Source organism: Chelmon rostratus, chromosome 12, assembly GCF_017976325.1.
Source record: "Chelmon rostratus isolate fCheRos1 chromosome 12, fCheRos1.pri, whole genome shotgun sequence".
Classification (NCBI taxonomy): Eukaryota; Metazoa; Chordata; class Actinopteri; order Chaetodontiformes; family Chaetodontidae; genus Chelmon; species Chelmon rostratus.
The window spans coordinates 14337252-14363283 of record NC_055669.1 but is presented as its reverse complement, the minus strand read 5'-3'; the positions used below and the strand labels follow the sequence as shown (position 1 = coordinate 14363283).

The following is a 26032-nucleotide window of genomic DNA, read 5'->3' as shown; positions in this document are numbered from 1 at the left end:
TTGTATATAGCTGTTAAATGAAGAATTGACTGTACAGGCATACCTTGTTTTTATCTGTAGTGAGTTGTCTAAAATTGAGGAAACCTTCTTTGGAAGAATCTGCAAAGACATCCGAAGAAGAATCCCTTCGAGATCCAGAATCCCCAGAAGACTTATGCCCATCCAAAGCCTGCAAGTAAATTCATGACATTTTTTTTAGCTGACACTAGAGTGTAACATGAAACATGGGGCGAGCGAGAGAGGAAGATGACATGCAACAAAGATCGCTGAGCAGAATCAGACTGGGGATCTCACAGTTACATGGTCACTGGGACATCCCAATATCTAAAACATTTGTGTCTCAAAACACTTCCCCAGGAAGCCAGTGAAGGTAAACTGAGAGAGCATCAAAGCCTGTCTGACTAAAACCATAAAATCAAGACTGTGAAACATATCACGCACCATCTCAAGGAGATTAAAGGACTACTAAATTCTTGGGACCTGCATGCCATGTTACAAAAAAAAAAAAAAAGGAACAAGTTTCACATTTTGACTCATTTTACATCTAATAACCTGCATTCACAATTCCTTCTGAGTAAGATTCATCTACATTACATTTACATTTGTAAAAAATTTTGATCACTTTTGGATTTGTAATCTGATTTTCCAGTCAGTGTTGGATGTTTTAATTCTGGATGTTTTGGTTGGTGTAGTAATGGTTACTTCCTCAATTACGCTCAAAACAAAAGTGTATCCCATTTCTCTTCTTTCTGTTAGTCTTGTGGCACCAGTGAAAATTTTGGAATGAGATATCCATAAAGTCCGAACAAATACTTCAATTTACAATTGGTCATCTTCTGGTTTCTGATCGACAGCCACAGCCAGGATTTGTTATTTGCACGTGTGATTGTTGTCTGGTCATTCCGAAAGTATTTCAAAGGCAGGTAAAATGGAGCCACTGGTAGAAAACTAATAGTACTAATATAACAGGGTGCTGGCAATGAAAAGCTGTATAATCTAAATCCTGCACATTTTGAGTAATTCTACAGTTCCTCACCTTTCTCAGGCCCCTGAGACTGGGCATATGCTTACTGGAAGATCTCCTAAAGAAGGTGAAGAACAACAGAGAAAAGCAGGTTTTAAGTAAGAGACAAGATCAGAGAACTCCATGAGAAAAAACTAGAACAATAGCTTAATCCTAGCATTCACTCACCCCCTGCCCTCCTCCTGGTAGTTATCCAGACCCTCATCGTAGGATTTGGACCGCTCAGTTTTACTGGCTGTGTCAGACTCCAGCAAAGCGCTTCTCAGGGACTCTAAACAAAGATAAAATGATATACTAAATTATGTGGAGTTATGTATGACTGTTAACTGGTGTCAAATTAAGCTCTCAGAGGTGGCTTGGCTCTAAACCAATGGTATAGAAAACTGGTGAAAATAGAATATTTCAACAATAACACCGTTCACTGTATTTACCTTGCATGTAAATGAATGGATTTAAAGAGTAACTAAACACCAACATTTCAAAGGGTAGAGCTAAAACAATTAGTTATTAGTTGACTAAAAGAAAATTCATCAATGACAATTTAGATTAGTGTGCTGACATTTAGATTTTTTCATGGGAAAAACAAAACAACCTAAAATTCCATGATTTGTCCTTTCCAAAGAAATTCTTCAGAACCCAGCCTTATTGACATATCCATCCCCTAACCAATCCACTGCTGTTTACCTTGGTCATGTGACAGCTGACGACGAATGGGAGGGCACGGTGAGCCTGGGCTGGAGGGACCTGTAGTTATGGATGGTGCAACAGATATCACAGCCGAGGGTGGAATATGAGCGGCATTCCGGTCGACACTGGGGCTGATTGGCTCATCTATTATGAAAATAAAACGTTCAGTGAGTGAAATACAACTTTTGTTCTATATTTCCACAATACATCTCTGACTAGAAGAATGCAGGCCTGCTGAATTATTTTTTAAACGTGTATATCAAGGACAACTTCATTAACTAATCTGTGGGATTTAGGTAAAATAGGAAGCAGTCTATGACTCACATGGCTAACATGCCACACCATAGCTCAGAGTGCTGAACAGATCATCTACTGACATGTTTTCTGAGAGAGAGAGAGAAGGAAGTTCTTAACTCTTTAGTACCGCCCACTCCTGGCACTTCAAACCTGAAACTGCTCAGAGTACAAAGCTGCTCTCTGCAGCCGAGGGGCTTTTGGAGCTAAATTTAAAAGCAACTGTCCTATTTCCAGCCTGTCCCCAACTTTGAAACAGGGCAAAGGAAAAAGAATGTCACCATCTCCCCAAAAAAGCCCATTTGTCTACCATACTAACGTCCTGTCCATCATTGATTAACATTGTTTAGTGGAAACAACTTCAAAGTCTTCCCTTCCCTTTATCTACTCTCTCTCTATATATGAAAGTCCATAACAAAACCCAAACTCAAATGCATGCAGTGAACTTTTTCAAAAGACGCACACATACATCAAAAAGATCAGAACAACTCTTTCTTTAGCTGCTGATTTAACACTCACACTACTGACAGGCCATACGACAGGCAGCTTGCTGCAGCAACACCCAAGGGGTTCTGCCCAAGGCCCTGTTAAGCAGCAACATCATGAAGCAATGAAGACATGCTCACTCTCTGCTTCTATGTACAGCTCCATCATATATGGTCATTCTCATTGGAAACAGACTACAATATCCAAAAGACTGATACTGCCAGTCCAATAGGTTTCCAAAAGTGTATCCAAAATGACACTGCATAGCAATAAAAATCAATTCCACTTGACAAACAAGGGCCAAATTCCAGGTACATTGGAAAATAGAGTGAAAAATACCAGCCATGGTCATCTAAAGAAAACATAAAATACACAGGGACTTGCCTGTAGATTATCTAAATAAAACGATGGATTGGACTAAGGCCTGGATCAGCGGGTTTCAAACAGGCCATTGAAGGAGGCCGAGCGGCTTCCACAATCAGGGCACTGTTCTCCTCTCACAAATCCCAGAATGGTGGCGCTTCAGCATCATCACTGTCACTGCCTGCTTTGTCTGCACCTGGCCTGCCAGGCCTCTTAACAACCAGCATTACATGGACCACTGAGGGAACGGTGGAAACACTGTCACAAGTGTTGTGACCTCACTGATACACCCAACCTGAAATCATAACGTTCCCATTAACTTTAAATGTAGCACTTTGTAGGTACGTGGGGTCACGGGACTTTAATGAACTCTGACAAACTCCACTTTCTCCCCAAAAATGCCTGCACAACCTCACAAATGAAGAAAAAAGCAACACTTAGTATAATGAAGTGTAGGTCAACAGTACCACAAAAGTTAGATCTGTTTAATCTTCATGACGGTGTATGCAGCACTATTGTATTAAACTGCATTACTTTTAGCTCATGTGCCTAACAAACTGGCAACTGAGTGTAGGTGTATTATTATTTTTATTAAAGGTGTAAAATAAACAGAAGAGAACAGGCCTCTGAAGGTTTACCTTGTAAATTAGGAACCACTTTCAAGTGAAATTTGTTTTGCAACATACGTTAGATTTATTTTACCAACTGCTTCAAAAGACCCAAATTTAACTAACTCTTGTCCCAAGGGTCAAACTAAAACCTTCCACTAGTGTTGCTGCCTATGACCTAGTTCCTCCATACAGGCTACCTGAAAAGTACAAAATGTTTCCTTTATGTCCTTCCAAAACTTAAGTAGATCAGAAGTTAAAAGCACCAAAATTGTGCTGACTTAGGTCTCTCATTATACAAGTTTCTTTTTGCTCAGGGACTGACCATTTCTCTGAAGAACCAGCCTAATCATGCAGAAGCAACACTAAGCTCCAAGACAAATTTAGAAAAAATTAAAAGTAAATAAACAGACATCCACTCACACATACTCAGCCCATACTTTCATAATTTACATTACAAAAAGACTGGCAGAGGGACAGATGAATAAACAGACACTCAAACATACAAAATACACATATGAAGAGACAGACCGGGAGAGAAAGACAAACAATGCAGAGATATCTAAACTAAAACATTTGATACATTTTGAATCTGAGACTAGACGTCCTCCATCTGCATACTCAGTCTCCAGCCTCCAGCAATGTAACTATAGTTACTGTATGTTCTCATCAAGGCACACCAAGAAACATGCTGAGAGTTCCCATCAATTATGAATATTGTCTCACTGACTAGATTTAGAAATGTGTTTGGTGCAATTTCCAAAACCTGAAACAAAGCAGTGAAAAGCATTCTGATAACCTCTTAATGAGAATGAATACAACATTTCTTGAAACTGCTGTTAAAAAAAAAACTGCCCTTTTTCGTGCATGTTAAGACATGTTTTTGTTTTTGAGACGACAACTATTTAATCACCAGGAAATGGGTTGTGGGACTACTGGACCATAATGCAATCCATCCTAAAGAGAGACCCTACAAGAAAACAATGTATTAAGAGGAGAAATTCAATATATTCCAAAAGGCTTAAGCCATCCTTCACTCCGCCCCAGTTAAGCCGAATATCCCACAAAACCTCTCTGAATGCCACAAAACCTGATTAATAACATCTTCCCAGGAAGATTAATTTGTTTTTGAACATATTCCCAGTACTGTATATACACACACCAGTAATGCACTGAATCAGATTAACAGTGAAACTATAGAAATCTACAGGCTCCATGGATGGCTTTGCATCCATCCATTTTGAACTGTTTCCTATTAGCAACTATGGCGGAAGCCCTTCAACGAGCTACAGCATCAGCACTGCCAGTCTGCCTCACGTTACTACTGCCTGCTGTCGTTGCCATGACAACGCAGGCCGGCAAGGCTTACAGCTGATTATTCTCTTACCGATGAATGGAATGGAGTCCAGAGACTCATCCAGGTTGCTGGAACACGAGGTGTGACATTGTTCCCCAAGGCGGCGTATATGTATCTCTCGTCGTGCATCGTTGGGAAGCCAGCATGCTGCCACATCTGCTGTGGAATCTGCTCCATCATCGGTTACAGCCAAGATGTAAGAGGGGTGCCGCAGAGGGCTGGGATTCTTTCCAGAGGGGGGCTTCTCCCTTAGAATGACCCCCGTCTCTGTAGGGCTTCGCCCGTTTACCTGACTCTGTGAGTCTGGGTGAGGTGGTTTGAGGATGCTAGGCCTCTGAGGCATCTGTTTCGTGGCAGAGCATGAAGAAGACCTGTGTCCTACCAATGCTGCATCTCTGCCTGCCTCCACAGGCTGCATGGTTTCAGCCCGCATCCTGCTCAGGCCTTGTTTGGTAGTGTAGGCTGCATGGTTTCCTTTGACTGCAACTCTTTGGTCAGTAAGAGAATGCTCAGCACTTGTGCTCTTTCCAAAATGCAAGGGTCTGTCTGAAAGCATAGGTGAGGAGCGGGTCTGAAGAGAATCTGGTCCTTTAGAGTAGAGAGCAGGGTTGTGTGCCCCTCTCATGCCACCACTGTATGCAACAGAAGGTCTGTACACCATGGCATGCCTGGGGACAGACTGTCTGCTGGGCCTCGTACCTTGGTCCGCCCTTCCATACCCTCCCCTCCTCTCACTGGGACAAGCCAGCTCTGCAGGGTCAACATAGTCCGTGGACCGGGCTTTGTGCATTAGACCATCTTGGGACACGCTTCGAGGGGGCCAGTTCCTTGTTTGGCCCATTCTCTCTGCACTGCTCATGCGGTCCTGCGAAGCACTGCGTGGGGCAATCTGAAAGTGGGGTGGAGGACCTTGGTATGACCGTTCATGAGAGGTACTCCTCCGTCGCATCCCCTTAGGTCCCCAGTCTCCCCGGGGAATGTGATGAGCAGCGCCAAAGGAGGTTTGACTGGTAGCTCGCAAATTGTCAAGCCTCTCCTGGATAGTCCGACTACCATGGGAATGAATTCCTTTGTTGTCAATGTACTCCCTGTATGTTTGGTAAGTGCGCCAATCAATGTTTTGATGATTGGCTGGGTAGTGAGGTGCCTGACCTCCATATGGAAGCATTCCTGGACCACTGGGATAGACATCAGCCTTTCGAGGGTGAGGATACTGGGCCAGAGACCCAGGTCTGCCCCTGACAAACACAGGGTCCATATAATCTATCCTATGTGCTGGACCCACGCGCCCCATATGGGCTGCATCAGGAGGAACCACCACAGTCCTCACGCTGTCATTGCGCATGCACACTGCCATCTGGCTTTTTGGAAATGATTGAGGAGGAGGAGATGGTGGCACGGTGATCTCCTTGCGGTACCCATGGTCTGGTGGTGCAGTTGGCCCTCGGCAGACCTGCTCTGCTGAGTCTGTCGCCTGGGCCATGCCCGTAGGCTTACAGTCTACTCTGGGGTAGCATACTGGGGGTGGCTCAGGAATGTGACGGGCATTTCCACTGTAGCTGCTGTGGCCACGGAGGTAGGCATCCTGGGAGTAGGCCTAGAGACAGAGCAACAAAGCAGTGTTACAGCAGATATAGTACAAGCTGCATTTTCAAGTGTGTGTAATATTCAACAGTGTGCTACTAGATGCTTACAGAGAAGTCAAGCGTGATAATACAAATGCTACCGGATGCATGTGTGTGGGCAGTGCATGTTGCAGTATGAGTGAGCGGAGGCGTTAGCAGTTCAGGGGTGTCAGTGGTCTTCATCTGCTCCTTATTTAGAGTTCTCATGGTACCGTTCAGTGTTCCATGATCGATAATAGTACATTATATGAGACAAAGTAGAAAATATTTTTATTATTGACAGTGCTTCAAACAATATTTTTATGGTACAGCAGTCTTTCTCCATTATTCCCACCTGTGTTCTCCACAAAAATGGTTTGTTGCAACGCAACAATTATGATTTTCAATATGAATAAAATAAAAGCCATTTGGTCTATGGAATAAATTAGCATTTACTATAACTGCAAATGTCACAAGATAAATGTTTATTTGTACTAAGCTCAATATTTAGCCTGTACTGTGACATTTTCAGCAAAGATTGTGTAACAATCAATACAAAAGTTAGATAAGGCAATCAAGTAGCTAAAACGTGACATATTTGAACAAACATGGCAACATAACAATGTGCAGTAAAGACTGACATAGATATTGACAAGTAACCAGTATCTTCAGTTTCCAACCTCAGACTGACAGACTCTAACCTCGGACAGATAGGAGGTCGCTCATCCCTCGTAGAAAAAGCGCTATATTTAGCCTGCCTGATTATCCTCCAAGGTTTGGAAGCCTAAGCTATTACAATTCAGATACTAATAAAACCATTTTCAATTAATACAAAATTAAAGCTAGAGGTTGCTATGGGTTTGTAAGCCTCCCTACATTTATCCGCTTTACTCATGACATACTGCACATGCAGTGAGCAAAAAGACGTGTGAAGGTATGAGGACTTTGATCCTGCTACCTGGTGTCAAATTGCAATTATACATAAAGCTGTATGGGTACCATGGCAATCAGTGCCATGCTCTGTTCCTCCTTTTGCAAGCATGAGTGTGCAGGAGAGTTCAGAGGTCACTGGCCTTTATCACACTAATGACATCTGGCAGGGAGGATGAAGAAGGGGCGAGGCTTCGCCCAGATGCCAGCTGGACACCAATTCGAGTACTCAATCTAACAGGTACTGCAGACACAGTCCATCAGCCATTTCTACAGTCTACACATCTGAATCACCAACACAGAGCTGACCGTTAAACAGTCAACCGCAAAACCCAAACAGCAATAAGGGAAAAGCTGAAGAGTACATCCTGTAATAACGGTGCTGACATGCATGACATATGCAAAATGAGACAGCAAGCACAACATGTCAACGTCAAGTGGCTACCCAGTCTGCTGTTTGCTTACCAGATTAGTAGTTTCCAGAAAAAAAGGCTGCCGTTACAGCATGTGAAATGGAGAGTGTTAAGAAATCAAGGGAGAGAGGGTGGTAGAGCAAAATGCACACATTGTTAAAAAAAAGAAGAAAAAAAAATCAGCCACAGCAATGCTTGGGCTTGACATGCTAAAAATATACTAGAGCTGCAGCAGCAGTACAGAAGGAAGAAGAAACAGAGATGTAGTAAGGGTTGCCATGTTACGACCTGCCTGTGCCAGTGTGTCCTGGGTGAGGTGGCAGCAGCAGAAGCTTGCCTCTCATGCTGCTGTTAAGTCTCCATGGCTCTATCTTCAGCCAGAATATTACGCTAACTGAACAAGGTGCCTCCAGTCTATGGCTCTCCCTCCCTCCCTCTGCTATTGCTCACATGACAGAAGCAGCAGCTGCTGATTATACATTCAGCTCTGATGGTACAGCTCCCCCTCCCACTCCTTCCTCCTCCCTCCTTTTCCCTTAGCATCAACCTGTTCAAAACACAGGGCAGTCAGCTGATTCTATCTGCTGGATTCAGCTCATCATTCATGCTGTTCCCTCTTTTTTCCCCGCTCTGCATTTCCTCTGCTTTCCTAGCGTACAGTTCCCACCCTTATTTTGCTTTCCGAATGTACACTCTCTCCGTCTCTTTGCTAAGCAACTGCTGCTTGTCTCCTAGCAGTCAGTGTGTGCTGCCTCCTACAGTGTAATGCCATCCCATCATTTCTGATAATCCTCTTGTTCTTATGGACAGCCCGCATCAGTTTGCCTGTCTATATTAATAGATATTTTTTGTGTGGCTGCTGGTCATGTACTGTGCAATACTGTGGCCGTAGTTATCACAACACACGTGTACGATACAGTGGACTGTGTAAATGGGTACAGAGGAAAAAATGGCAAGAGAGGGGGAGGACTTAACATGGAAGAGGGGTGGAGTATCAGTCCATTGGTTACAAGAGGGGAGATAATTAACTGCTAATAAAAAAGAGGTGTTGAGTAGATGTGTACAATATTTTATTTTTCTGTGAAATTATAAAGTTAATTTTTGACTCATGATGGAATGTTATGTCAAAATAATGAAGAGCAGTGAAACAATGTTTTAAATGTTTAAAAGATAAATGACGACATAGATTTGGGAGGGTGTGGTGCTTAAAGAGACAGATTACTGGTTGTTACAGCAGTGCATATTGATATTACAATTCTGGATGCAATACTCCTAAATGATTCATTGCTTTACCTATGAAGTTAACTGTGAGGATTCAATCTGGACATAAAGGAACCACAAGGGAAAATTTCAGGCAAAGCAAACAGCCAAGCTCTTCCATTATTCAATTAATAAACAGACATAACAATAAGCCTTTGGGAGAAGATTCATGAGCATCCTGACAAAGCACTTAATGTGACTTGCTACAGATATGGAACAGATGAGTGCACATTTGCTTTTCCCCGAATGTGCAGAATGCACAGTAGCTGCAAACAGCTGCCTGCAGCATGCATAAAAGGTTAATGAGGAGATCTAACATGCTCACAGGTATGATATTATCTCTGCTTTGGAGAGAATATTTGGGTACAGGCAAACTGCACATGTAATGAACATTTTCACATTTTCTTTGGCAGAGCATGGTTAGGGTGAAGACATTATATGCAGGCTAATTGGATTAGGGATGGATTATAAAAGCCAGACATTTGAATATTCCTTTTCAGGAATGAACATAGCCTTATTAACAGAACAATTAACTTAATATAATATTAATACCTAGTCTTTTTTTAATTAAAAAAAACTGCAAATGGCTCCACAACACTGACATTTTATCAACTGAAAATACAAGAGTAGCCAAACTAGACAGACAACACACAAAAATCTCTGCCCTGAATTTTTACTGCTGAAAATATGCAGCTAATATGTAGGACGTCCCAAACACCCAATACTATAATTTAGCCTTTTAGCCTTAATAAGACTCAACTTTAGTTGATTTCTGTACCACTAGTAAGGATCTTAGTTCATGCTATTTCGACAAAAGTGACCATTACTTTCCACCTAAAATCAGATTTTCTTTTTAATTAAACCTTTTTTTCTGATTAACCTATATAATCTATAATTTTAATTTTCTTCTTTTTTATGTACACACAAACCAATTACACTGGTGTCTTACAAACAGCAGCTGAATTAGCAAACTGCTTCCTTAAAAGCTGCCATAGATACCAGTCATAAGGGAAAGAACACGTCACTACACAGTCGCCTGATGATGATGACACAAACATTAGTTACAAGAAAAAGAACTCCACCTAGTCAGGTATGGTACAGGAGGTCTATTTAGGATAAGCTGATGGTCTACATCAGACTTACTGCATGTCGGAAAACCATACAAACTAAATCTCCCTTCTTTTCTATGTTAAGCACTCACTTTGTGCATGTGAATTCTTTTTTTTTAAAGCACTTTTAGCTGCAATTTCTGTATGAAAGGTGCTATACAAATAAAGTACATTATTATTATTCACATTTTTTGGGTTATTTTGAGTTAGCAGTAGTCAAGTAGCCAACCTGTCACAAGTAACAAACCACTGGGGCTGTCACGTGTAGTCCAGCATGTGAGGCAGTGATCTAAATTGCGTAAGTATGGTGAGAAGACATAGCCAGAGTAATGAAGCCAGAGTAATGAGCACAACAACTTTTCTGCAAGTCAGCTCTTCAATGTAGGTCTATTCCTACATAGACCTAAGTTGGAGAGATCTTTTTATCAAAATACATTCTTACCTTTGTGTTTTTAAAAATCACAACATATAATGTATACAGAGAGATGTGTCCATGATAATATGTCTGTAAATGTATTTTAGAATTCTTGTTCTACCAATCCAATGAGGCCATTTCAGCAGTAGTGTCAGCAGCAGGTTGAGGACAGAAATGCTGCTGTGGCCTGATTAGGAGGCCCAGATAGAGAGCTCTGATGGGATCTCATGACTACCGTCCCAACATGAACACCTTAAACTAGAGCAGCTCTGTGAGATGAGATATTATGAAAATGAATGTGGAACTGGAGAAACTAGGAGCAACTTCTGTTTTAAAACCAAATTCAATCCGGTTTTAAAAAGGGTAGTGACATTAGAATTTGGAAAATAGTATTGAGAAACTTACCAGTTGCAGTATATCCTCATCTTTTGGCATCACACAAAGTTCTAGAAAGTCACCACTGTTGAGAAACAAAAAGAAATTTAAAACAGGGTGAATACAGCAACTGGCCAGAATTATCCATAATAGTTTATATAAGAATACGTTAAACCTCACCTGTCCTGGATCAAGGATATAACCTCACAATAGGCTTTCCCAATGATGCTTGCTCCATTCACCTTCACTAGTCGATCACCTGGTAGGTGTAATAAAAAACAGTGGTAATGCAATCAGTAACAGAGAGGGTAGTAAAAGACTGTAAGCTGGCTGTCTTAAGAAAGCATCAGTCACCTGATGTTGAAGTTTAAAGTAACTTTGCTGAAGGTTTCCTGTATTCATTAAAATAAGAAACACAGGGGCATCTACCCAATACAGGAGCACTAAAAGAGCACCTTCCTACAACTACATGGCCTGGCTAATGTTTTGGTTCACAGCAGGAATACTGTCAGGCTACCACTGAAAACTGCAATCCTTGCACTTTTTTCCCTTTTTGCTTGCAACACTCTGAAACATCGGTGCAACGTTTTGAGGAAGTTTTCTGCTCTGCATGACATCATTTACAGGATTATGCCTAGGATGTTGTAATGTCATGACTTCCTAATACTTAAAGCCCAAGTCAATGTGGCAAGTTTTGATTAATGAAGGAGAGTGACTGATGATTGGTTCGTACCTGTGCAAAGTCCAGCTCCGTGAGCAGGACCCCCGTCCTTCACTTGCTTCACGAAAATGGTGTCCATTGGTTCTAGCCTATTCCGTTGTCTCCCTGATGAAAAGAAACAGGTCAGTATACATAACAAGCATACAATGCAAACACATAAAAGCATACAATGTAATGTAAATCTGTTTGTTTTACCTGCTTCTTAAAAGAGGCATTTGGTTTACAAAACTTCAATAATGTGTTTTTGTTTTTCAACTACAAATGAAGGAGGGAAATTAAAACCCCAGACAACAGCTTACTTTGATACAAGAAGTGCTACACTAAAGGTTCATTTACAACCTCTCACTTGCACCAAGGCTGAACCTGAAATGTGAAAAACAACAACTGCACAAACCCTACCAATGAGCACCAGACTGAGCAGTAAATTGTTCCATGACATTTAGGTGAGAAGAGAGAATGGCTGTTTGAGAATGAGAGAGAAACTGGGAGGTTTGTCACAAGACTTGGAGGCATGTGGATCAACATTATGACAGCAGAGCTGACTGAGGCTTGGCCAAAGCTTGCCCACATTACACCAGTTTTGAAAAGACATGATCATTAATTGGTTCAGAGAAAAGAAAAATCTCAATAGGGGGAAATGGTGTGGTTTCAGGGAGGAGGATAAAAGCAGCTGAAGAGAGGAAACCTGTTTGCTCATGCTGCTCCTGTCTCCTAGCAGCTGCATGGCTGCAGGAAAAAAAAGGAAAGAAAAGAAAGAGGGAGGGGGTGATAGAAAGACAGACTGAGAGAAGGTAGAGTGACAGTGTGCTCAGCTGCACAACTCCCACTCTTTCCTTATAAACTGAGAAATAGCTCTGGGCACAGCCAAAGAGTGGCTAAAATCCTTTCCCAGTAGTTAACATTCTGGTAGTGAGTCAGCGCACGATGGCTAACTCCAGTGGCTGGAAGGGCCTGCATGATAACAAGTGACTGTTGTAGAAAATGCACTAAAAGTTCCTGACATGATCAGTGAATGAGGTTGAACACTTTGAGTCAACCAAAACATGCATCAATGAGAAACATGACTTTTGGCCCTGTGAAAGACACAATATCACCACGCTTTTTAATCTTTTGTGCTTTGGGCACTGTAAAAAGAGACACAAGCAAGGCTTGGTGGCTTAATATTACTCAATGGCTAATTAATCAATAATAATCAACAGTCATCTGCAACCCTTTGAAAACCTCACAATCACAGACACACTTGTGTCTCCATTTTTCTTTCTTCCACGCACAAGATTACTCATGCAGAATCACATCCTTGGGATTCACATTATGTAATACTGCAACAGTTCCATATAACTACAGCAGCAAGACATACCCCCTCTGGTGGTATACTATAAAACTGCATCACTATCTCCACAATGGAGCTGTTCATACATGTACACTGAACATTTAGCTATTCACTGTTTTTTGCCTCTGCCACCTTGAAGTACATGAGAATGTATGGAGAAGACCCACACATTTATGCATTAATATGCTGTATTCTTCAACATACACCTAACAAGCATTAACTGTACACTGTGTACAATGGTGCTTTCTTCTTACAGTACTACATCAGTCCAGCTAGATTTATCTTCGATCTAGAAGAACTCGTCTAGACAATAAAAATGTGTTTATTTCTTTATATTCTAAAGCACCACCCAACCACAGATATCATACATAAAGTCACCACCCAACTACTTTTGTTTGCTAGATCAGTGCCAGTTTCATCTGTGTGTGTTCAGTACAGACATGCAAAAAGGTGTTTCTTCAAAACAAGAGAAAATCCTGCCTGAGCAAATGAAAACATTGGCAGGTTTCATTTGTACTATTTTAATCACTTGGCGAACACAGGAAGATAAAGAACACGATATGCCTCAAGTGCCTATAGTTGGCTCATGTTTATAGTCATTCACTGTAAGGCTAATGAAGAGTATTTAAAAAAAAATATTCCAGAATGTTTTGTAAGTAAAAAGTGAATTTTAATCAGCAAATGCTCAACATAGCCTTCCTAAAATTATCTTGTTTCAGAGTGGACACTAACAACAATGTCTGTACACAATGAGCACTTAAAGCACAGACACGCTAAATGACAGCTGCGACTGAGGTAAAACACAGCCCCTCTCCGTGTGAAAGATGGTAGAGTTGACAAGAAAACATTAGATCACAAGTGCACCCAAACTTGACCCCAGAGTTGTGACAGAGGAGCTTTGTCTTGGGAAGCAGCAGACTAACACAATGAGAGAATTGATGGTGGTGCGGCGCTGTGGACGCATGAGGGTGTAACACTCGTAACTCTGATGCAATGTTTTTATTCATAAATCCATCTTTTGGCACATATTGCCTTCTTGAAAATAAAACCACACTTTATCTGAATGCTCGGTTGCATCAAATGGCGATCAAGACAATGCTGTCATCAATTTCTCTGGCAGGCAGTGGTCAAAACATGAGATCTAAATTTTGTTCCTTTGGCTTAGAGACGGTTGTAAAATACAGATAGAGCTGTTCAAAGTTGTTCAGTGGATACAATAATTTTTCTACACATTGATATACTAGTCATACTAGTCATCACATGTCCAATATGGTAATGGTTTATGTTTCAATAAAGTGCTTTCTGAAAGCTTGCCCCTTCAATTCTTACAGTCTAATTCGTGTCTTTTCTCTGAAGTCCATTGGTTTCTTAAAAAATACCAAAGAATACTTCTATCTGCAAAAATGTGGTCAACGGATTTAAATATGGCTCTTAAACATGGCTGTCACTGTGCATGCCTCTATGCATGCTTTTTCATAGTACAAAGGGTGTAGATGCTAATTAAAGTTAGGCAGAGGGACGACTTGAATAAACTGACTGTAAATGCATTGGAGACAAATCCAAATTGTACTGTGGACCAAATGTATCAGATAAAGGGAATTTTTATTCTGAAGAGTGTAGAGCGCCAAAAAAACTCAATTTATGAATAAAAAAGGCAGCATTAGAAGTATGCGTGTGCAGCTCTCTCCTTCCTCCTTTTGATGTCTGCCTGCATTTCTATTTCTTTGGTGTGGTACTGTGACAAGGCTCGCCCAGTGTGGATTTAAAACGATCCTTGGTCGCCATTATGCAACTGTCAGGATTCTTTAATATTCTCTGGCTTACTTAAGCAGAAAAGCTCCAGACCAAACGGTCTATGTCCTCAGTTTTAGTTTTTGGGTGACATATAAATCAAAACTACTTTAGCGGCGGCTGGCCCTGCTGTCCTATTACATGAAGTTTAAATTTGGAGGATGAGCAAGCTCTGTGTGCAAGCTCTTTCCATCATATCCCTGTTGTCACGGAAATCAATTCAAAATTGGAACAGAGACACAACAATACCATGTCATCATGTGGTTATGGACAGATGCTGTAGAAAACATAAGTCATTTACTATTTAGAGCAGCCTCTATAGATAAAAAGCTATGTCCTGTCTGTGCCTTACTGGATACGTGTGCGTCTGTGCACATCAACACAATTCACTGTGTACATGCATCATATACACTCCATCCAGGATTTTAATTGGATGAAAGCAACAATTATCATTAGCAACGTGTCAGCAAGTACGTGAAGATGACCATGTGATCTGTGATGTCTGCTTGCTAATGAGCGGCGTCTTCGTGTCATACTACACAACAGCCCACATGATCTGTTGCACCATAAGTTAATCAACCCACATCTACAGATGGGAGTCCAGTGTTATAACATCAACACTGATATGACATAAGAAATCGTCTTGGATTCTGTTTACTGTAACAGTGCTTTGTGTTTTTGAACTTTAAAAAGGCTGCTTTACAGTCATGTGATTTTAATATCTGAGCTTGACTGACTGTAGTGTTGTGTACTTGACATGAATTATGAATGCCTCTACCTGTCAGTGTCACCATATCACATTACTAATGTTTTTCCTTTATAAATTTTCATCTGATCTAATGTCCTCTCAAAACCACCAATAATCCCACAATTAAATGTTGTCAGTATATATTGTGGTATTAGATAAAACATAGAGTGATACTTGATTTTCTCAGTATCATTCATCCCCATTTGGCAGTCATACATGACAAGCATTGAGGAAGGTTGGAACAGATTAATGGGGTTCCCCAGTGTCTCAATGATAACACAGAGATTACTTGTGCAAATAATAATTCACTTGCACAACATATGGTAGATGTTTTTTTCCTGTACAACTTCCCTCTCCAAGGAAAATAACTGACTAATCGAATTACTGACGTCCACCTGGATGAATTCCAGTGACAGCAACCTCCTCATGGTCAGCAAACAGCAACAGACTAAACAAAGAGCCCTTCAACAAGCTAATGGGACATAACCTCACAGTGATCACACAAACTCCAAGAGAATTCCTGTCAGGAAAATCTTCATGAAATATATTCTAGTTGAGGAAGCCCCAATAAGTACAGAACGTCTTTATCCACCTTTCATGAAGAATCAATTCAAAGTTTAAAGTTTCCTTCTTGGCTAACCATAGAGGTTTGGAAATTCAACTCAGACCTTACAATAACTTAAGTCTTGCTAGATAAAATTTAAATTGTGATGTTTTAGTATGAGTTGTAAAACAGGTCAAAATAAAACATCACAGATATACTATAAAAAAAAGTCACCATCATCTTTCCTCTGGATGTAAATTGCTTAAGACAAAACGAATGAGTTTTGTCTTCAGCAACAGCTGTAATAAATGCACTTGACACCTCTATGAAATATCAATCTTCAGTGTCATGTACTTGATTTCAAAACCTGTAAGGGACATATTTTTAAATTGTATTTTTAGGGCCTAGAAGGTAAGTTTACAAAAATTGTAGGAAATAACTACTGTCAATGACAGAGAGTCGCAACCAAAACATTTGTTTTAAAAATGTAGGGTTGACAATGGGCATGCTAAAATTGTGACTTATGGTAAGTTATGTTGCACAAGGCATTTAAAGTATGCAACTTTGTATTCAAATAAATCAACATTAACGTCTGCCAGTGGTTTGATGTGAGGTTTGTCTCTTACGAAGGGAGAAAAACAAACACGGTCCGAGAATAACAAGGGGTAAAAGGGTAAAACACACACAAGCCAGTAAAACTGAGGCCATCTCTTTCTGACAGCCTTTTTATGGTGAGGGGGAAAAGCAGCAAGAACAACAAAGTGAAACAATATGAAGAGGTGGGTCAGTGCAGGACAGAAACAGGTGGTGCTGACCAAACCTTTTATGCCTCCACAAAGGTCAGTGACACACAGGAGTTACATTGTTCTCATCGCATAAGGAAGCAAAAACAACTAAAGAGTGGATGGATTAAGAGTCATCAGAAGTCAGAGGCATTGCTGACTCAGCAGCGCTGAAGGGCAGGCATGAAGAGGAACAGCTGAGTTTTTCTGCTTACCTCTGTGGCCATGATCTTCCTCCTGTAAAAACACAGAAATACTCAAATGACTTTGTTGTTCATGATCACAGAATTTAGGTATCAGGCTTTTTGTTGACTCAGTGTTATCGTACACGATAAGAAAGCAATACTCAAGTGTATGAAACTCAGGAAAGCTACTGGCAAGTTTAAAAACAAACACAATGCTGAATTGTACCGGGAAGCAGTGTACGGTCGACTCCGGTGGGTACACGATGAAGTGGCGCAGAGTGAAGCCGAATCCTTGGGAAGTTCGACGCAAAAGCACGGTTTTAGGTCTTGGCCACGAGAACTCCTCTTCTGTTGGGTATTGCCCTGCAGTAGAATCAGCCAAGCCTCCCCACTCTGGAAATTCATTCTACAACAGAAGAAAGGAAATTAAAGGAGTTTCACTTTTATAGATTGGCTGGGTATCTGCTGAAAAATGCAGCAGTGAAATCCTAAAATCGAAAGTGTAAATGCTGGAAAACCCCCAGTGCTAAAAACCAAAACCTGTGTTCCTTAAACTACAGCACAAATATAAGCCACATTTCCATAAATCACCTATTCAGTGAAGGTTGCTGTAAATTTACACCGTCAGTCATTCCTTACAGTTGGACATGGTTTAGAGGAGAAAGGGTTTTTGAAAAACATTACCAGCTGTACAGTGTTTACAGTCAAGTCATGATATCCTATTTTCACAGCTGGAGAGTAGAGCATGTCAGGCTTCAAGGCATTAGACACCCACCCCTGTGTTTACTGGCTATTTATAGCCTTGCACCTTTGTAGTATAGTGTGTGCAGCAACACCCCCCTTTACTCAGATCTCCCCATATCATATTCCTAGCTCCAGTACAACTTTCAGCAACACCTCTTTTCAAACTGTCTTGTATTTCCATGCTGAAAAAGTATTTTCCTCACCCTGTCTCAAACAAACCCTCCCCCTCCCCCATGAAGCATAGACTATCCCCCACAATGTGAGGAATTTGATGAGCTTGCATTCACGCCATCTCTGCCTGGGCAGATATATTGAGTAAAATGTCAGAAAATCAGAGTGAATTATCTGCATGTTAACATAAACAGTGCTAAGATAAATAAAGAATTCGCAAGAGGTTTGTCTACTTGTGATTAATGAAGTTGCAAAACTAAACAAAATTTCCACAAATCTGACGTGTATGTTTTGACCAAAAGAGAAATATATAAATCAAAACAGCTCTCCCACATGATCTGGCTGATGCAGGGAGCAGTGAATGAGCCAAACCACATTTCAAAAAACAAACCCGAGCAACAGTTTGTTCACACTGACTTAAAACCACCAATATCCCGTCCAATTGCTCTGAATATGTCACAGGATGAACCTTCAGCCTCCCACTCAATGGTTCATTAGAAATAAATTATGTGCCTGGATGTCTGTGCCAAGTTAAAGCAGGTTACTCTTTGCAGAATGTTTTAAAGCTTCTCAGGAACTAGCAATCTGCTTTTCAACCATATACTCCTGAAAGAGGCAGTAAAATAAACTACTTGGATCAAAGTGCATTTTAAGTGGCACCCGGAGCTGTTAGAACAGATATAAGGAATTAAAATGTGTATACTGCAGAGAGTAAGGACCGACAGCACTAGTGTGGCTGGCTGGGAAACAGAGCTGCAGGTACAGCTGACACCCATTTATTTTGATGAAACTAGCAAAACAGGTTTTACTGTGTAACCAAGCCTGAGCTGTTCTGTGATACCGGCACTTCTATAGTCTGTCTGCTGTAGTCTGTGTCTGTATGATCTCTGGCTGCTTTAACACCACTAGAACACATTCAAATCCAGGGAGAAATGGAGAAGTGCTTTTGGTGATATGACAATAGATCAACTGGATGTTCGAAATGCCTGCATTGCTCCCCTCATGTCTCCGGGTTGAGCCAATCCCAGTCTACTGGAACTGATTTAGCAGCCAGTGCACAGGGCAATTTCCAAGCCTCTGATCTTTAGATGTGGACGACAGAAGGGGTGTGGGCCTCCTGACAGACGCATGCCAAGCAGTGTTATCATTGCATAGTTAATACTGCTGTGACTTTCCAGGTCAGTAAATTCCAGACCAACATTTCCCTTATGGTTTTTCCTCTTATTGAACAACATTTTTTTAAAAAGCTATTATTAAGGATGGAGAACAAAGCAAGGCTTCAGTATAAACCTGACAGAGCACATTAATAATGCTTTCAAATAACTGAGACACGGATTTAAAAAGGGAATCAATCAGGGAATAGAGGAAACAATTATGAGATTACTTGTCAAAAAACAGGGTATAAAGAAAAGCACATGAAAGGAACACCCATGTCAAAATATGCACCTATCGTCTGCTGCCCACAAATGAATGCCTCTCAGCCATTTATGAATCACTAGAATGCTAGACTGATATTTGCACTGGGTGAGGCAGCTGGGAGAGAGTTTTCAGAAGGCATTTGTTCTTCTGCTGGATAGCTCTTCGATTCAAACGGGAACCAGTCCTGTGCCTCAGACTGGAAACACCAATTCCAACCACTAGATCTCAGTTAGCCTGGTGATATCCTACATATTTTTCTGTCAACAAATCCCCCAGGAAACAACTAAACCAACAATTAACCAATCCTTCAAACAAACACTGCCTGTGTAGCAAATGTGTGATATACTGTGGCTTATTCCTCTATGCCACAGAGGTCTACCGACATAAAATGGCAGCAGTACAACATGATCTTAAGATTATTCTTTTTCTGCTCCTCTACATGCATGGCTATCATACAATTGCACTGAGATGCCTATAACAGAGAGCTACAGACGATTTTGTGAGAAATTTTCTTACATGCTTTTCACAATGCAGCAATGTTGATTGAGCTATGCCTACAAACTTAGACCCCTGATTGAAGCTCTTTAAAATCTATTCTTGTTTGACAAATGGTACACTGTTTATACCATCATATTAAGACATGTTAAGTCCAGAGTACATGTGGTCATTTTCTGAGAGACTGTAAGGTGACTACATCTGTGGTTCCCGCACCACAGAGATTAGCGGGTAAGCAAACCAGTACCTCCCACCAACATCAGACATTTTAGGGGAAACACCGTACATGCACAGCTGTTTATGCACCACAAATGTTGATATCTAGAGGATAAGTGCATACTGAAAAAGAAACTGGAATTTCCACCTTGTTCATTTTTAACAAATATTAAAAAACCAGACTGCATGGCCTGTATGTTTAAAATGCTGCTGATGTCACCAAATGACATACAAGCGCGACATGACATCAGCTCTAAAAACACCAGAGATGTACACAGCCTTAAAATGTGAAGAAACCTAGTTCTCTGTGGGCTGCTACATTCTACACCACATCCCGTCCAAACCAAGCACTTAACTGTGAAAAGCCTAAGATAATGATACAGGGGGCCACTGGTGAGCCCTGGGCGTTCCGGCCTTGTAGTGCAAGACAAGGTTAGGAGCATCATTACTCAGCCCTCATAGATACATGGCATGTTTTGTGCGTGCCACACTTCTAGCTAAAACATATAAATGAGACACAGAATAGCCCTGTGGCTTCTGTTCATGCAGGATGTCTTTCTCAAATGCTTTTTCATTAAAATTCTTCAAGCATCATCGTCTGAAAAAGTGAAAACATGACTTAACTTTCACAGTGGCTCTGTAACAGAGGGGAACATGACATGTATTTTGCCAATTGTAAAGTCGGGCAGTTACCAATTTCTTACTAAAACTGATAGGTACATTGATCATTTGTATTTCATACATGTTATTACAGGCAGCAGACCTCCATGACTACAGTGACTGGACACAATGGTATGAACACCTGCCCAATATGGTATGATCTAAATCATTAGTCTAGAAATTTTAGCATTGTGACACTTATAATGTACCTGTATAACACATCAAACAAGCACTGATTCAACTCTATGACCATTTCTTTTTCTGGACCACTTTCTGGTGGTATTGTGTTGGACAAAGAAACTGCTCATCTAAAAAAGGTCTGTCACAGGCAAATACTGAAACTAAAATTGTGGTCCAGCATACAGAGTTAATTAAATGTACCTTAATGTAAACATACACATAAAAAGGTATGCAATTCAACGCTTTCCTGGAATACCCAGGGAAAAAAAAAACATCAACCCAGAAGCAACTGAAAAAAAACATATGGATGTCATACTGTATCTGCTAGAAACAGTGACACTGAATAAATTAAGGCTATGCATCTCCCTTGCATAAATGCAGAATATGAAATAAAACATAAATAAGAAGGGCATCAACCATGCCTTCTCAGACAGAGTTAGCACTGCAGTGACAGGTCAACTGTCCACAGCAGCATTCAGCAATCAGACTGGACTGCAAACATACCACTCTCATCCGTGTGATGAAATTACTGATGTCTTTGGTTCCTTGAAGGGAGCTATTTTAGAAACACAGCTGTTTACTTATTTCTCTACCAAAGCTTCACCAAAGCTGGGCACTGAACACTTAGATTGGTCAGAATAGATTTAAGATGACATGGATTTAGTGCACAGAAACTGTGCAATGAGGAAAAACTGGCTCACATAGCCCATCTCTCATGTTTTCCCCTGAGACATCACAGACACAACCAAAAGGCCACAGGAAGTAACAGACTTCTTCTATCCAATTGAAGGTCAATTTTCCCTTCCGATTGCCATCAGTTAGCCATGCGATGCCTGCACAGGGGGTTCTGTAAAAGGCAGCCAGCCTAAATGAGATAAACACTGAGCTTTAATGAGGCCAAGATTGTGGGGACAGGGGGGGATTGTTTGTCAATAGCCTTGTACAGTGCTAAATATGGATCATGCTTCATCATCCAAAACATTAATTAATTTATCTCCAGTCTCATTTCTGTCAATGTACTGGAGAATAATAATCTGGTGTGTAGGTGGAAAAAGGCTACTCATTGTATAGGAAACACAAGTATCACATGGCATAGTTTGATACAATAAAGATCCTAGCATGATGCAGAAAAATCCTGCCACAAACATACCACACACACAACAAATCTCTGTGCTGAAAACTCAATCTGACCAGAGGAATCAAGTAGAGGAAGGAGACATTAAGCTCACTCTGTCTGCTATTTGGATTCAGCTATAGTGTTTGAATACCATGCACAATTGAGCCAATAATGCTGACAAACACTCCAGTGTAGATGGGGAAAAGCAAAAGCCAAAGACAAAAATCTTACTTTAAATAACAAATTGTTTCTCTTTCAAGTTGTTGCCAGCACAACACGGTACAAGAATTTATCTATGAGGCCAATGGTTGTAAATAGGGCAAAAGTTGAAAACTGTGTGACTGGTACCGTATTATCCGAGAAGCATGGATGAAGTGTTGTCTTACAAGCATGAAAGCAGCTACCATTGGGAGTCAACAGGGACAAGCTAACAGACAGCCAAAGTCCAATGTGTTTCTCAGAAAGATAGAGACACGTTTTCTAAATATCACTAAATACTAGTTTCTGTGATACAACACAGTAAGTAAAATTGTATGTTATTTTGTTGAAGGTCTCTCTCTGTGCTTCACTACATTTAAGACAGTAACCAATCCTCTTCCCACAACAGCAACAACGCCATGCTTCTCTGAATAAAAACAAAGTCACACCCATCTATCATCAAAATCTTGGATGACCGAACACTGTTAACTGAGGTCATCACAAGTTGTTTTTTATAAAGATACATTAGAAAAGTGATCTTAAAAAAAAAAACATCCACTTAGGAAACTTCTTAAGTCATTGAATCCACAGTGTCATGATTTCCAGAAAATCCTAGGACCAGAGACTCCAGGGGGTTTCCGGCTCAAAATTAGCACATGAATTGGTTTGTGTGGTAGCCTTATTAGAAGGACTGCTAAAAGAAAGAGGGGTTTCCACTGACTGCACTGTGCTGAGGTTTATCCTCACACTGCACTAACATTTAAAAAAGAATATCTGAAACAAGTTTCTTATGTCTTATGCAAAAAATAAAAATGCAACTGTCTTTTGCTGTCTTTTAACAACATTTTTCATATTAAATGCTGACACCTGTATACTGCTTTCTGAGAAAATGAGCACATTTTCTGCATCAGAATGGTTAGGTGCAATTAGATTCATTCATTAAACTCATTTGGAAGCTAAGGGGCTGCATCCAGATGGCTGTAATGACAAAGGTAAGCACATCATCTGAGTTTGTTTTTTTTTTTAGTTAAGAAAGTGAAAAAGACAAGGATGTAACACAAGCTGTCTCTGCAGTATGGCTTCTAAATGAGCTCTAGCTCTGTTAAAATGCCAAATATGTATTTTCAGGGCTCTGGATAAAAATCCTGAACATAAATAAATTAAATTAAAAACAAACTCAGTCTGATTGAGTCTATTACTTGATACTAATTTAATATCTTGTCAAGAACCAAGATTGCTCTCCTGTGTTCAGTGCAATGATCTAAAATCAAATTCAATACTAGTATGTTAGAAGCGACAACATAAGGAGCTTTACATCCCTCATTAAGAGGTTATTTACATAAAAGCAGGGAGGTTTAAGTGGAGAACTAAATATTACATTAAAGGCAATGGAGGGACTGAAAGAAAACTATGGATTCTATAAATAGGCACCCTTTCATTTCAAAGAGCACTGGGTCGCTACCTAGTTTACCATGAAGGTCTTCATTCAGGCAACAAGCTTTCCGAGGAGCAGATGGTGTCCCGTCTGGTATTACAGGGGTCACAGCTTAAAAATCTGAAAGAACGGGTCTTGAATAAACTGCTTCAACGCCATTGTCTCCTCCCACTTCCTAAAGTGATGTCTAATTAAAATTTCAAATCTAATTCAATGCTGTTCTGCGACTGAAACCTGTCTTTTGATCTCTTCATCTACAATGATCAACACCTCAAAAAGAAAAAAAAAAGGCATGGAAAAAAAACTCTGACATAAATCTGATGCCTATAATTACCAAAAAGAAACAAAATATTGAAGCACTGGTGAGAAATAGCAAAACAATCTGACAGTTGTTACAAGCACAAACAGCTGGGGCAAAATGTCAACCACATTACTCCCCCCACCAACACCAAACTGAGAGAGAGAAGACTCAGAAACCAGTCAAGTCAGTTTGCCCCAAAAATCCTTTTTAAGATCACCCTTTAAAAAACATCTTTAATCATTTTAGAAATACAGTACAAAGTCTGTGTTGTTGTTGTGCTTACCTCACAGAAAGAGGACCTTGCTTGCTGTCTCTCATCATCTTCATGAACCCAACGTGATGCCATCATTCAACCTGACTTAAAATCCTGTTATCTGCAAACGCCCACATCGAAAAGGTAGCTCCGGCAGAATGCAAGAAATAATGCTCCACTGTGTCCGATTTACCCCTCCATTCTTGCTTCATGTCTTACTCCATCTGTTACAGAGACAAGGGAAAGAGACGTGTCATTGCTGCATTTTGTTTTGTTGAATTACAGGCAGATTTTTTTTTAAATCAACTGCTCAGATCTGGCATCCTACACTGTTCAAGGTTCTGTAAAACAACATGAATGAATACCTCAGTTGTTTAAAGCTCATAATAGTAGACCATCCGTGCTTAATTCTGGACAATCAACATTATGCAACAGGTCCTAACATAACGCTATTTTCTACTTGATGTTTGTGTCTCGACTGAACCAACCTTTACACTGAGATCACGGGAACCAGCCTCACTTGGAGTGGTAACATCTAACGCCGTATGACGGGATGTGAGCACAAGTTCGTTAACAAAGCTATTAACTGTTTTAAAAGCAGTCAAAGCTGAATGTACACCTAATAGAGGCATCACCTTGAGTTTTTGTTGTCGAAGGCAGTTGTGTGACAAAGCACGTCATCACCGCATTATTCACGCGACAACAATTTAGGCTTGTTGTCATCAGCCTCAAGCACAACAACGTGGATAGTCAACACTGCATAATGAATGGCCAGCAACAAGTGGACTACAGACAGGAGGCAGGGCGAGATAAAGGTTGAAATTAAGTTACAGCGCACCTATAAAAGCGACATTATAAAGTACAAGTCGCTTAAGGTCGTTGTAGTGTTTGTTTTCCCGATGAGAAAACCACCGCTCAAGTGATTTTTAGACGGTGAATTTGAATTTCTCTTGTTTGAGATCGATGGTCAACTGAGCAGAGCGTGTCGAGCTGTTGTTCTCGAGCGACCAACAAAAGAAGCTTTTCCTTTGTTAACTTTTAATAAAATAGCAACAGAACAGGTTAAAAGGGCGATATGAGACGCTGTAGCCACTTTCCGTGTGAAGTGCTGTGTGAAGGCTACCTGTAAAGCGTGTAAAGTGGGCAAAAGCGACAACCAAACCAACTGCGGCAACAGCCTGCTAACGCTGCGGTTAGCATCCATGCTAACGGCTGGAGTTAAAACAAAGTTACCTGTGTAGTTGTGAAGAGTCGTTACAGGCGGGCAACAGCGGCGGCGGTTGTCCATAAAAGCGAGCAGACAGAGTAAAATCATAGCGTGGGAGCTTCAGGATGGTCAGGCGTAGTCATAATTTAATATAGTTTCAGTACAAACAGCTTCCCGGTGATTACTCCAAACCCACTCAGGGGAGGCGCATGGTGCAGTTTTGTAGCTGGAATTTTTTGCTTCCAGCGTTCCGACTCTCTGGGAGTCCACCTTCGGTCAACAGGACACTCTCAGCCAATCACGGGCGGTGTTGTATTTGAGCGGACCAATCAGGCGAGAGTTTACAAAAATTGCCGCTGCACTGTTAAAAAGGTCGTGTTAACCGTTCCAAGAGAGTACAACTAGTCGAGGGAGCGCAGACACTCTCTCAGGAGCCTGAAGTAGACGCAGACACTGTGTCCACATGTCACATTTCAGAGTTTTCACAATCCTACTCGTTTTCGTCTCATTTAAACAGCAAGGCTGAACCAGGAGTCACATGTCCTGGTTCAAAGTGAGGTCGTGCAGGGCTGGCATGTGCATGGCAGTGCATGTGGAATGTGAGTTCACA

General features: G+C 40.8%; 1 protein-coding gene across 1 annotated transcript in view; it reads right to left on the bottom strand.

Annotated features, from left to right (window-relative positions):
• arhgap21b (Rho GTPase activating protein 21b) overlaps positions 1–25621 on the bottom strand; it is a 35688-nt gene extending 10067 nt beyond the window's left edge. The window contains exons 1-12 of the mRNA XM_041949235.1: positions 25449–25621; positions 24246–24439; positions 17253–17432; positions 17057–17078; positions 11659–11751; positions 11106–11184; positions 10956–11010; positions 4850–6416; positions 1709–1855; positions 1193–1295; positions 1037–1082; positions 44–169 (exon numbers count right to left, since the gene is read on the bottom strand). Coding sequence (XP_041805169.1) covers positions 44–169; positions 1037–1082; positions 1193–1295; positions 1709–1855; positions 4850–6416; positions 10956–11010; positions 11106–11184; positions 11659–11751; positions 17057–17078; positions 17253–17432; positions 24246–24311 — 2484 coding nt within the window. The 5' untranslated portion in view covers positions 24312–24439; positions 25449–25621. The remainder of the gene's footprint in view (positions 1–43; positions 170–1036; positions 1083–1192; positions 1296–1708; positions 1856–4849; positions 6417–10955; positions 11011–11105; positions 11185–11658; positions 11752–17056; positions 17079–17252; positions 17433–24245; positions 24440–25448) is intronic.
• Between the last annotated feature and the right edge of the window lie 411 nt (positions 25622–26032).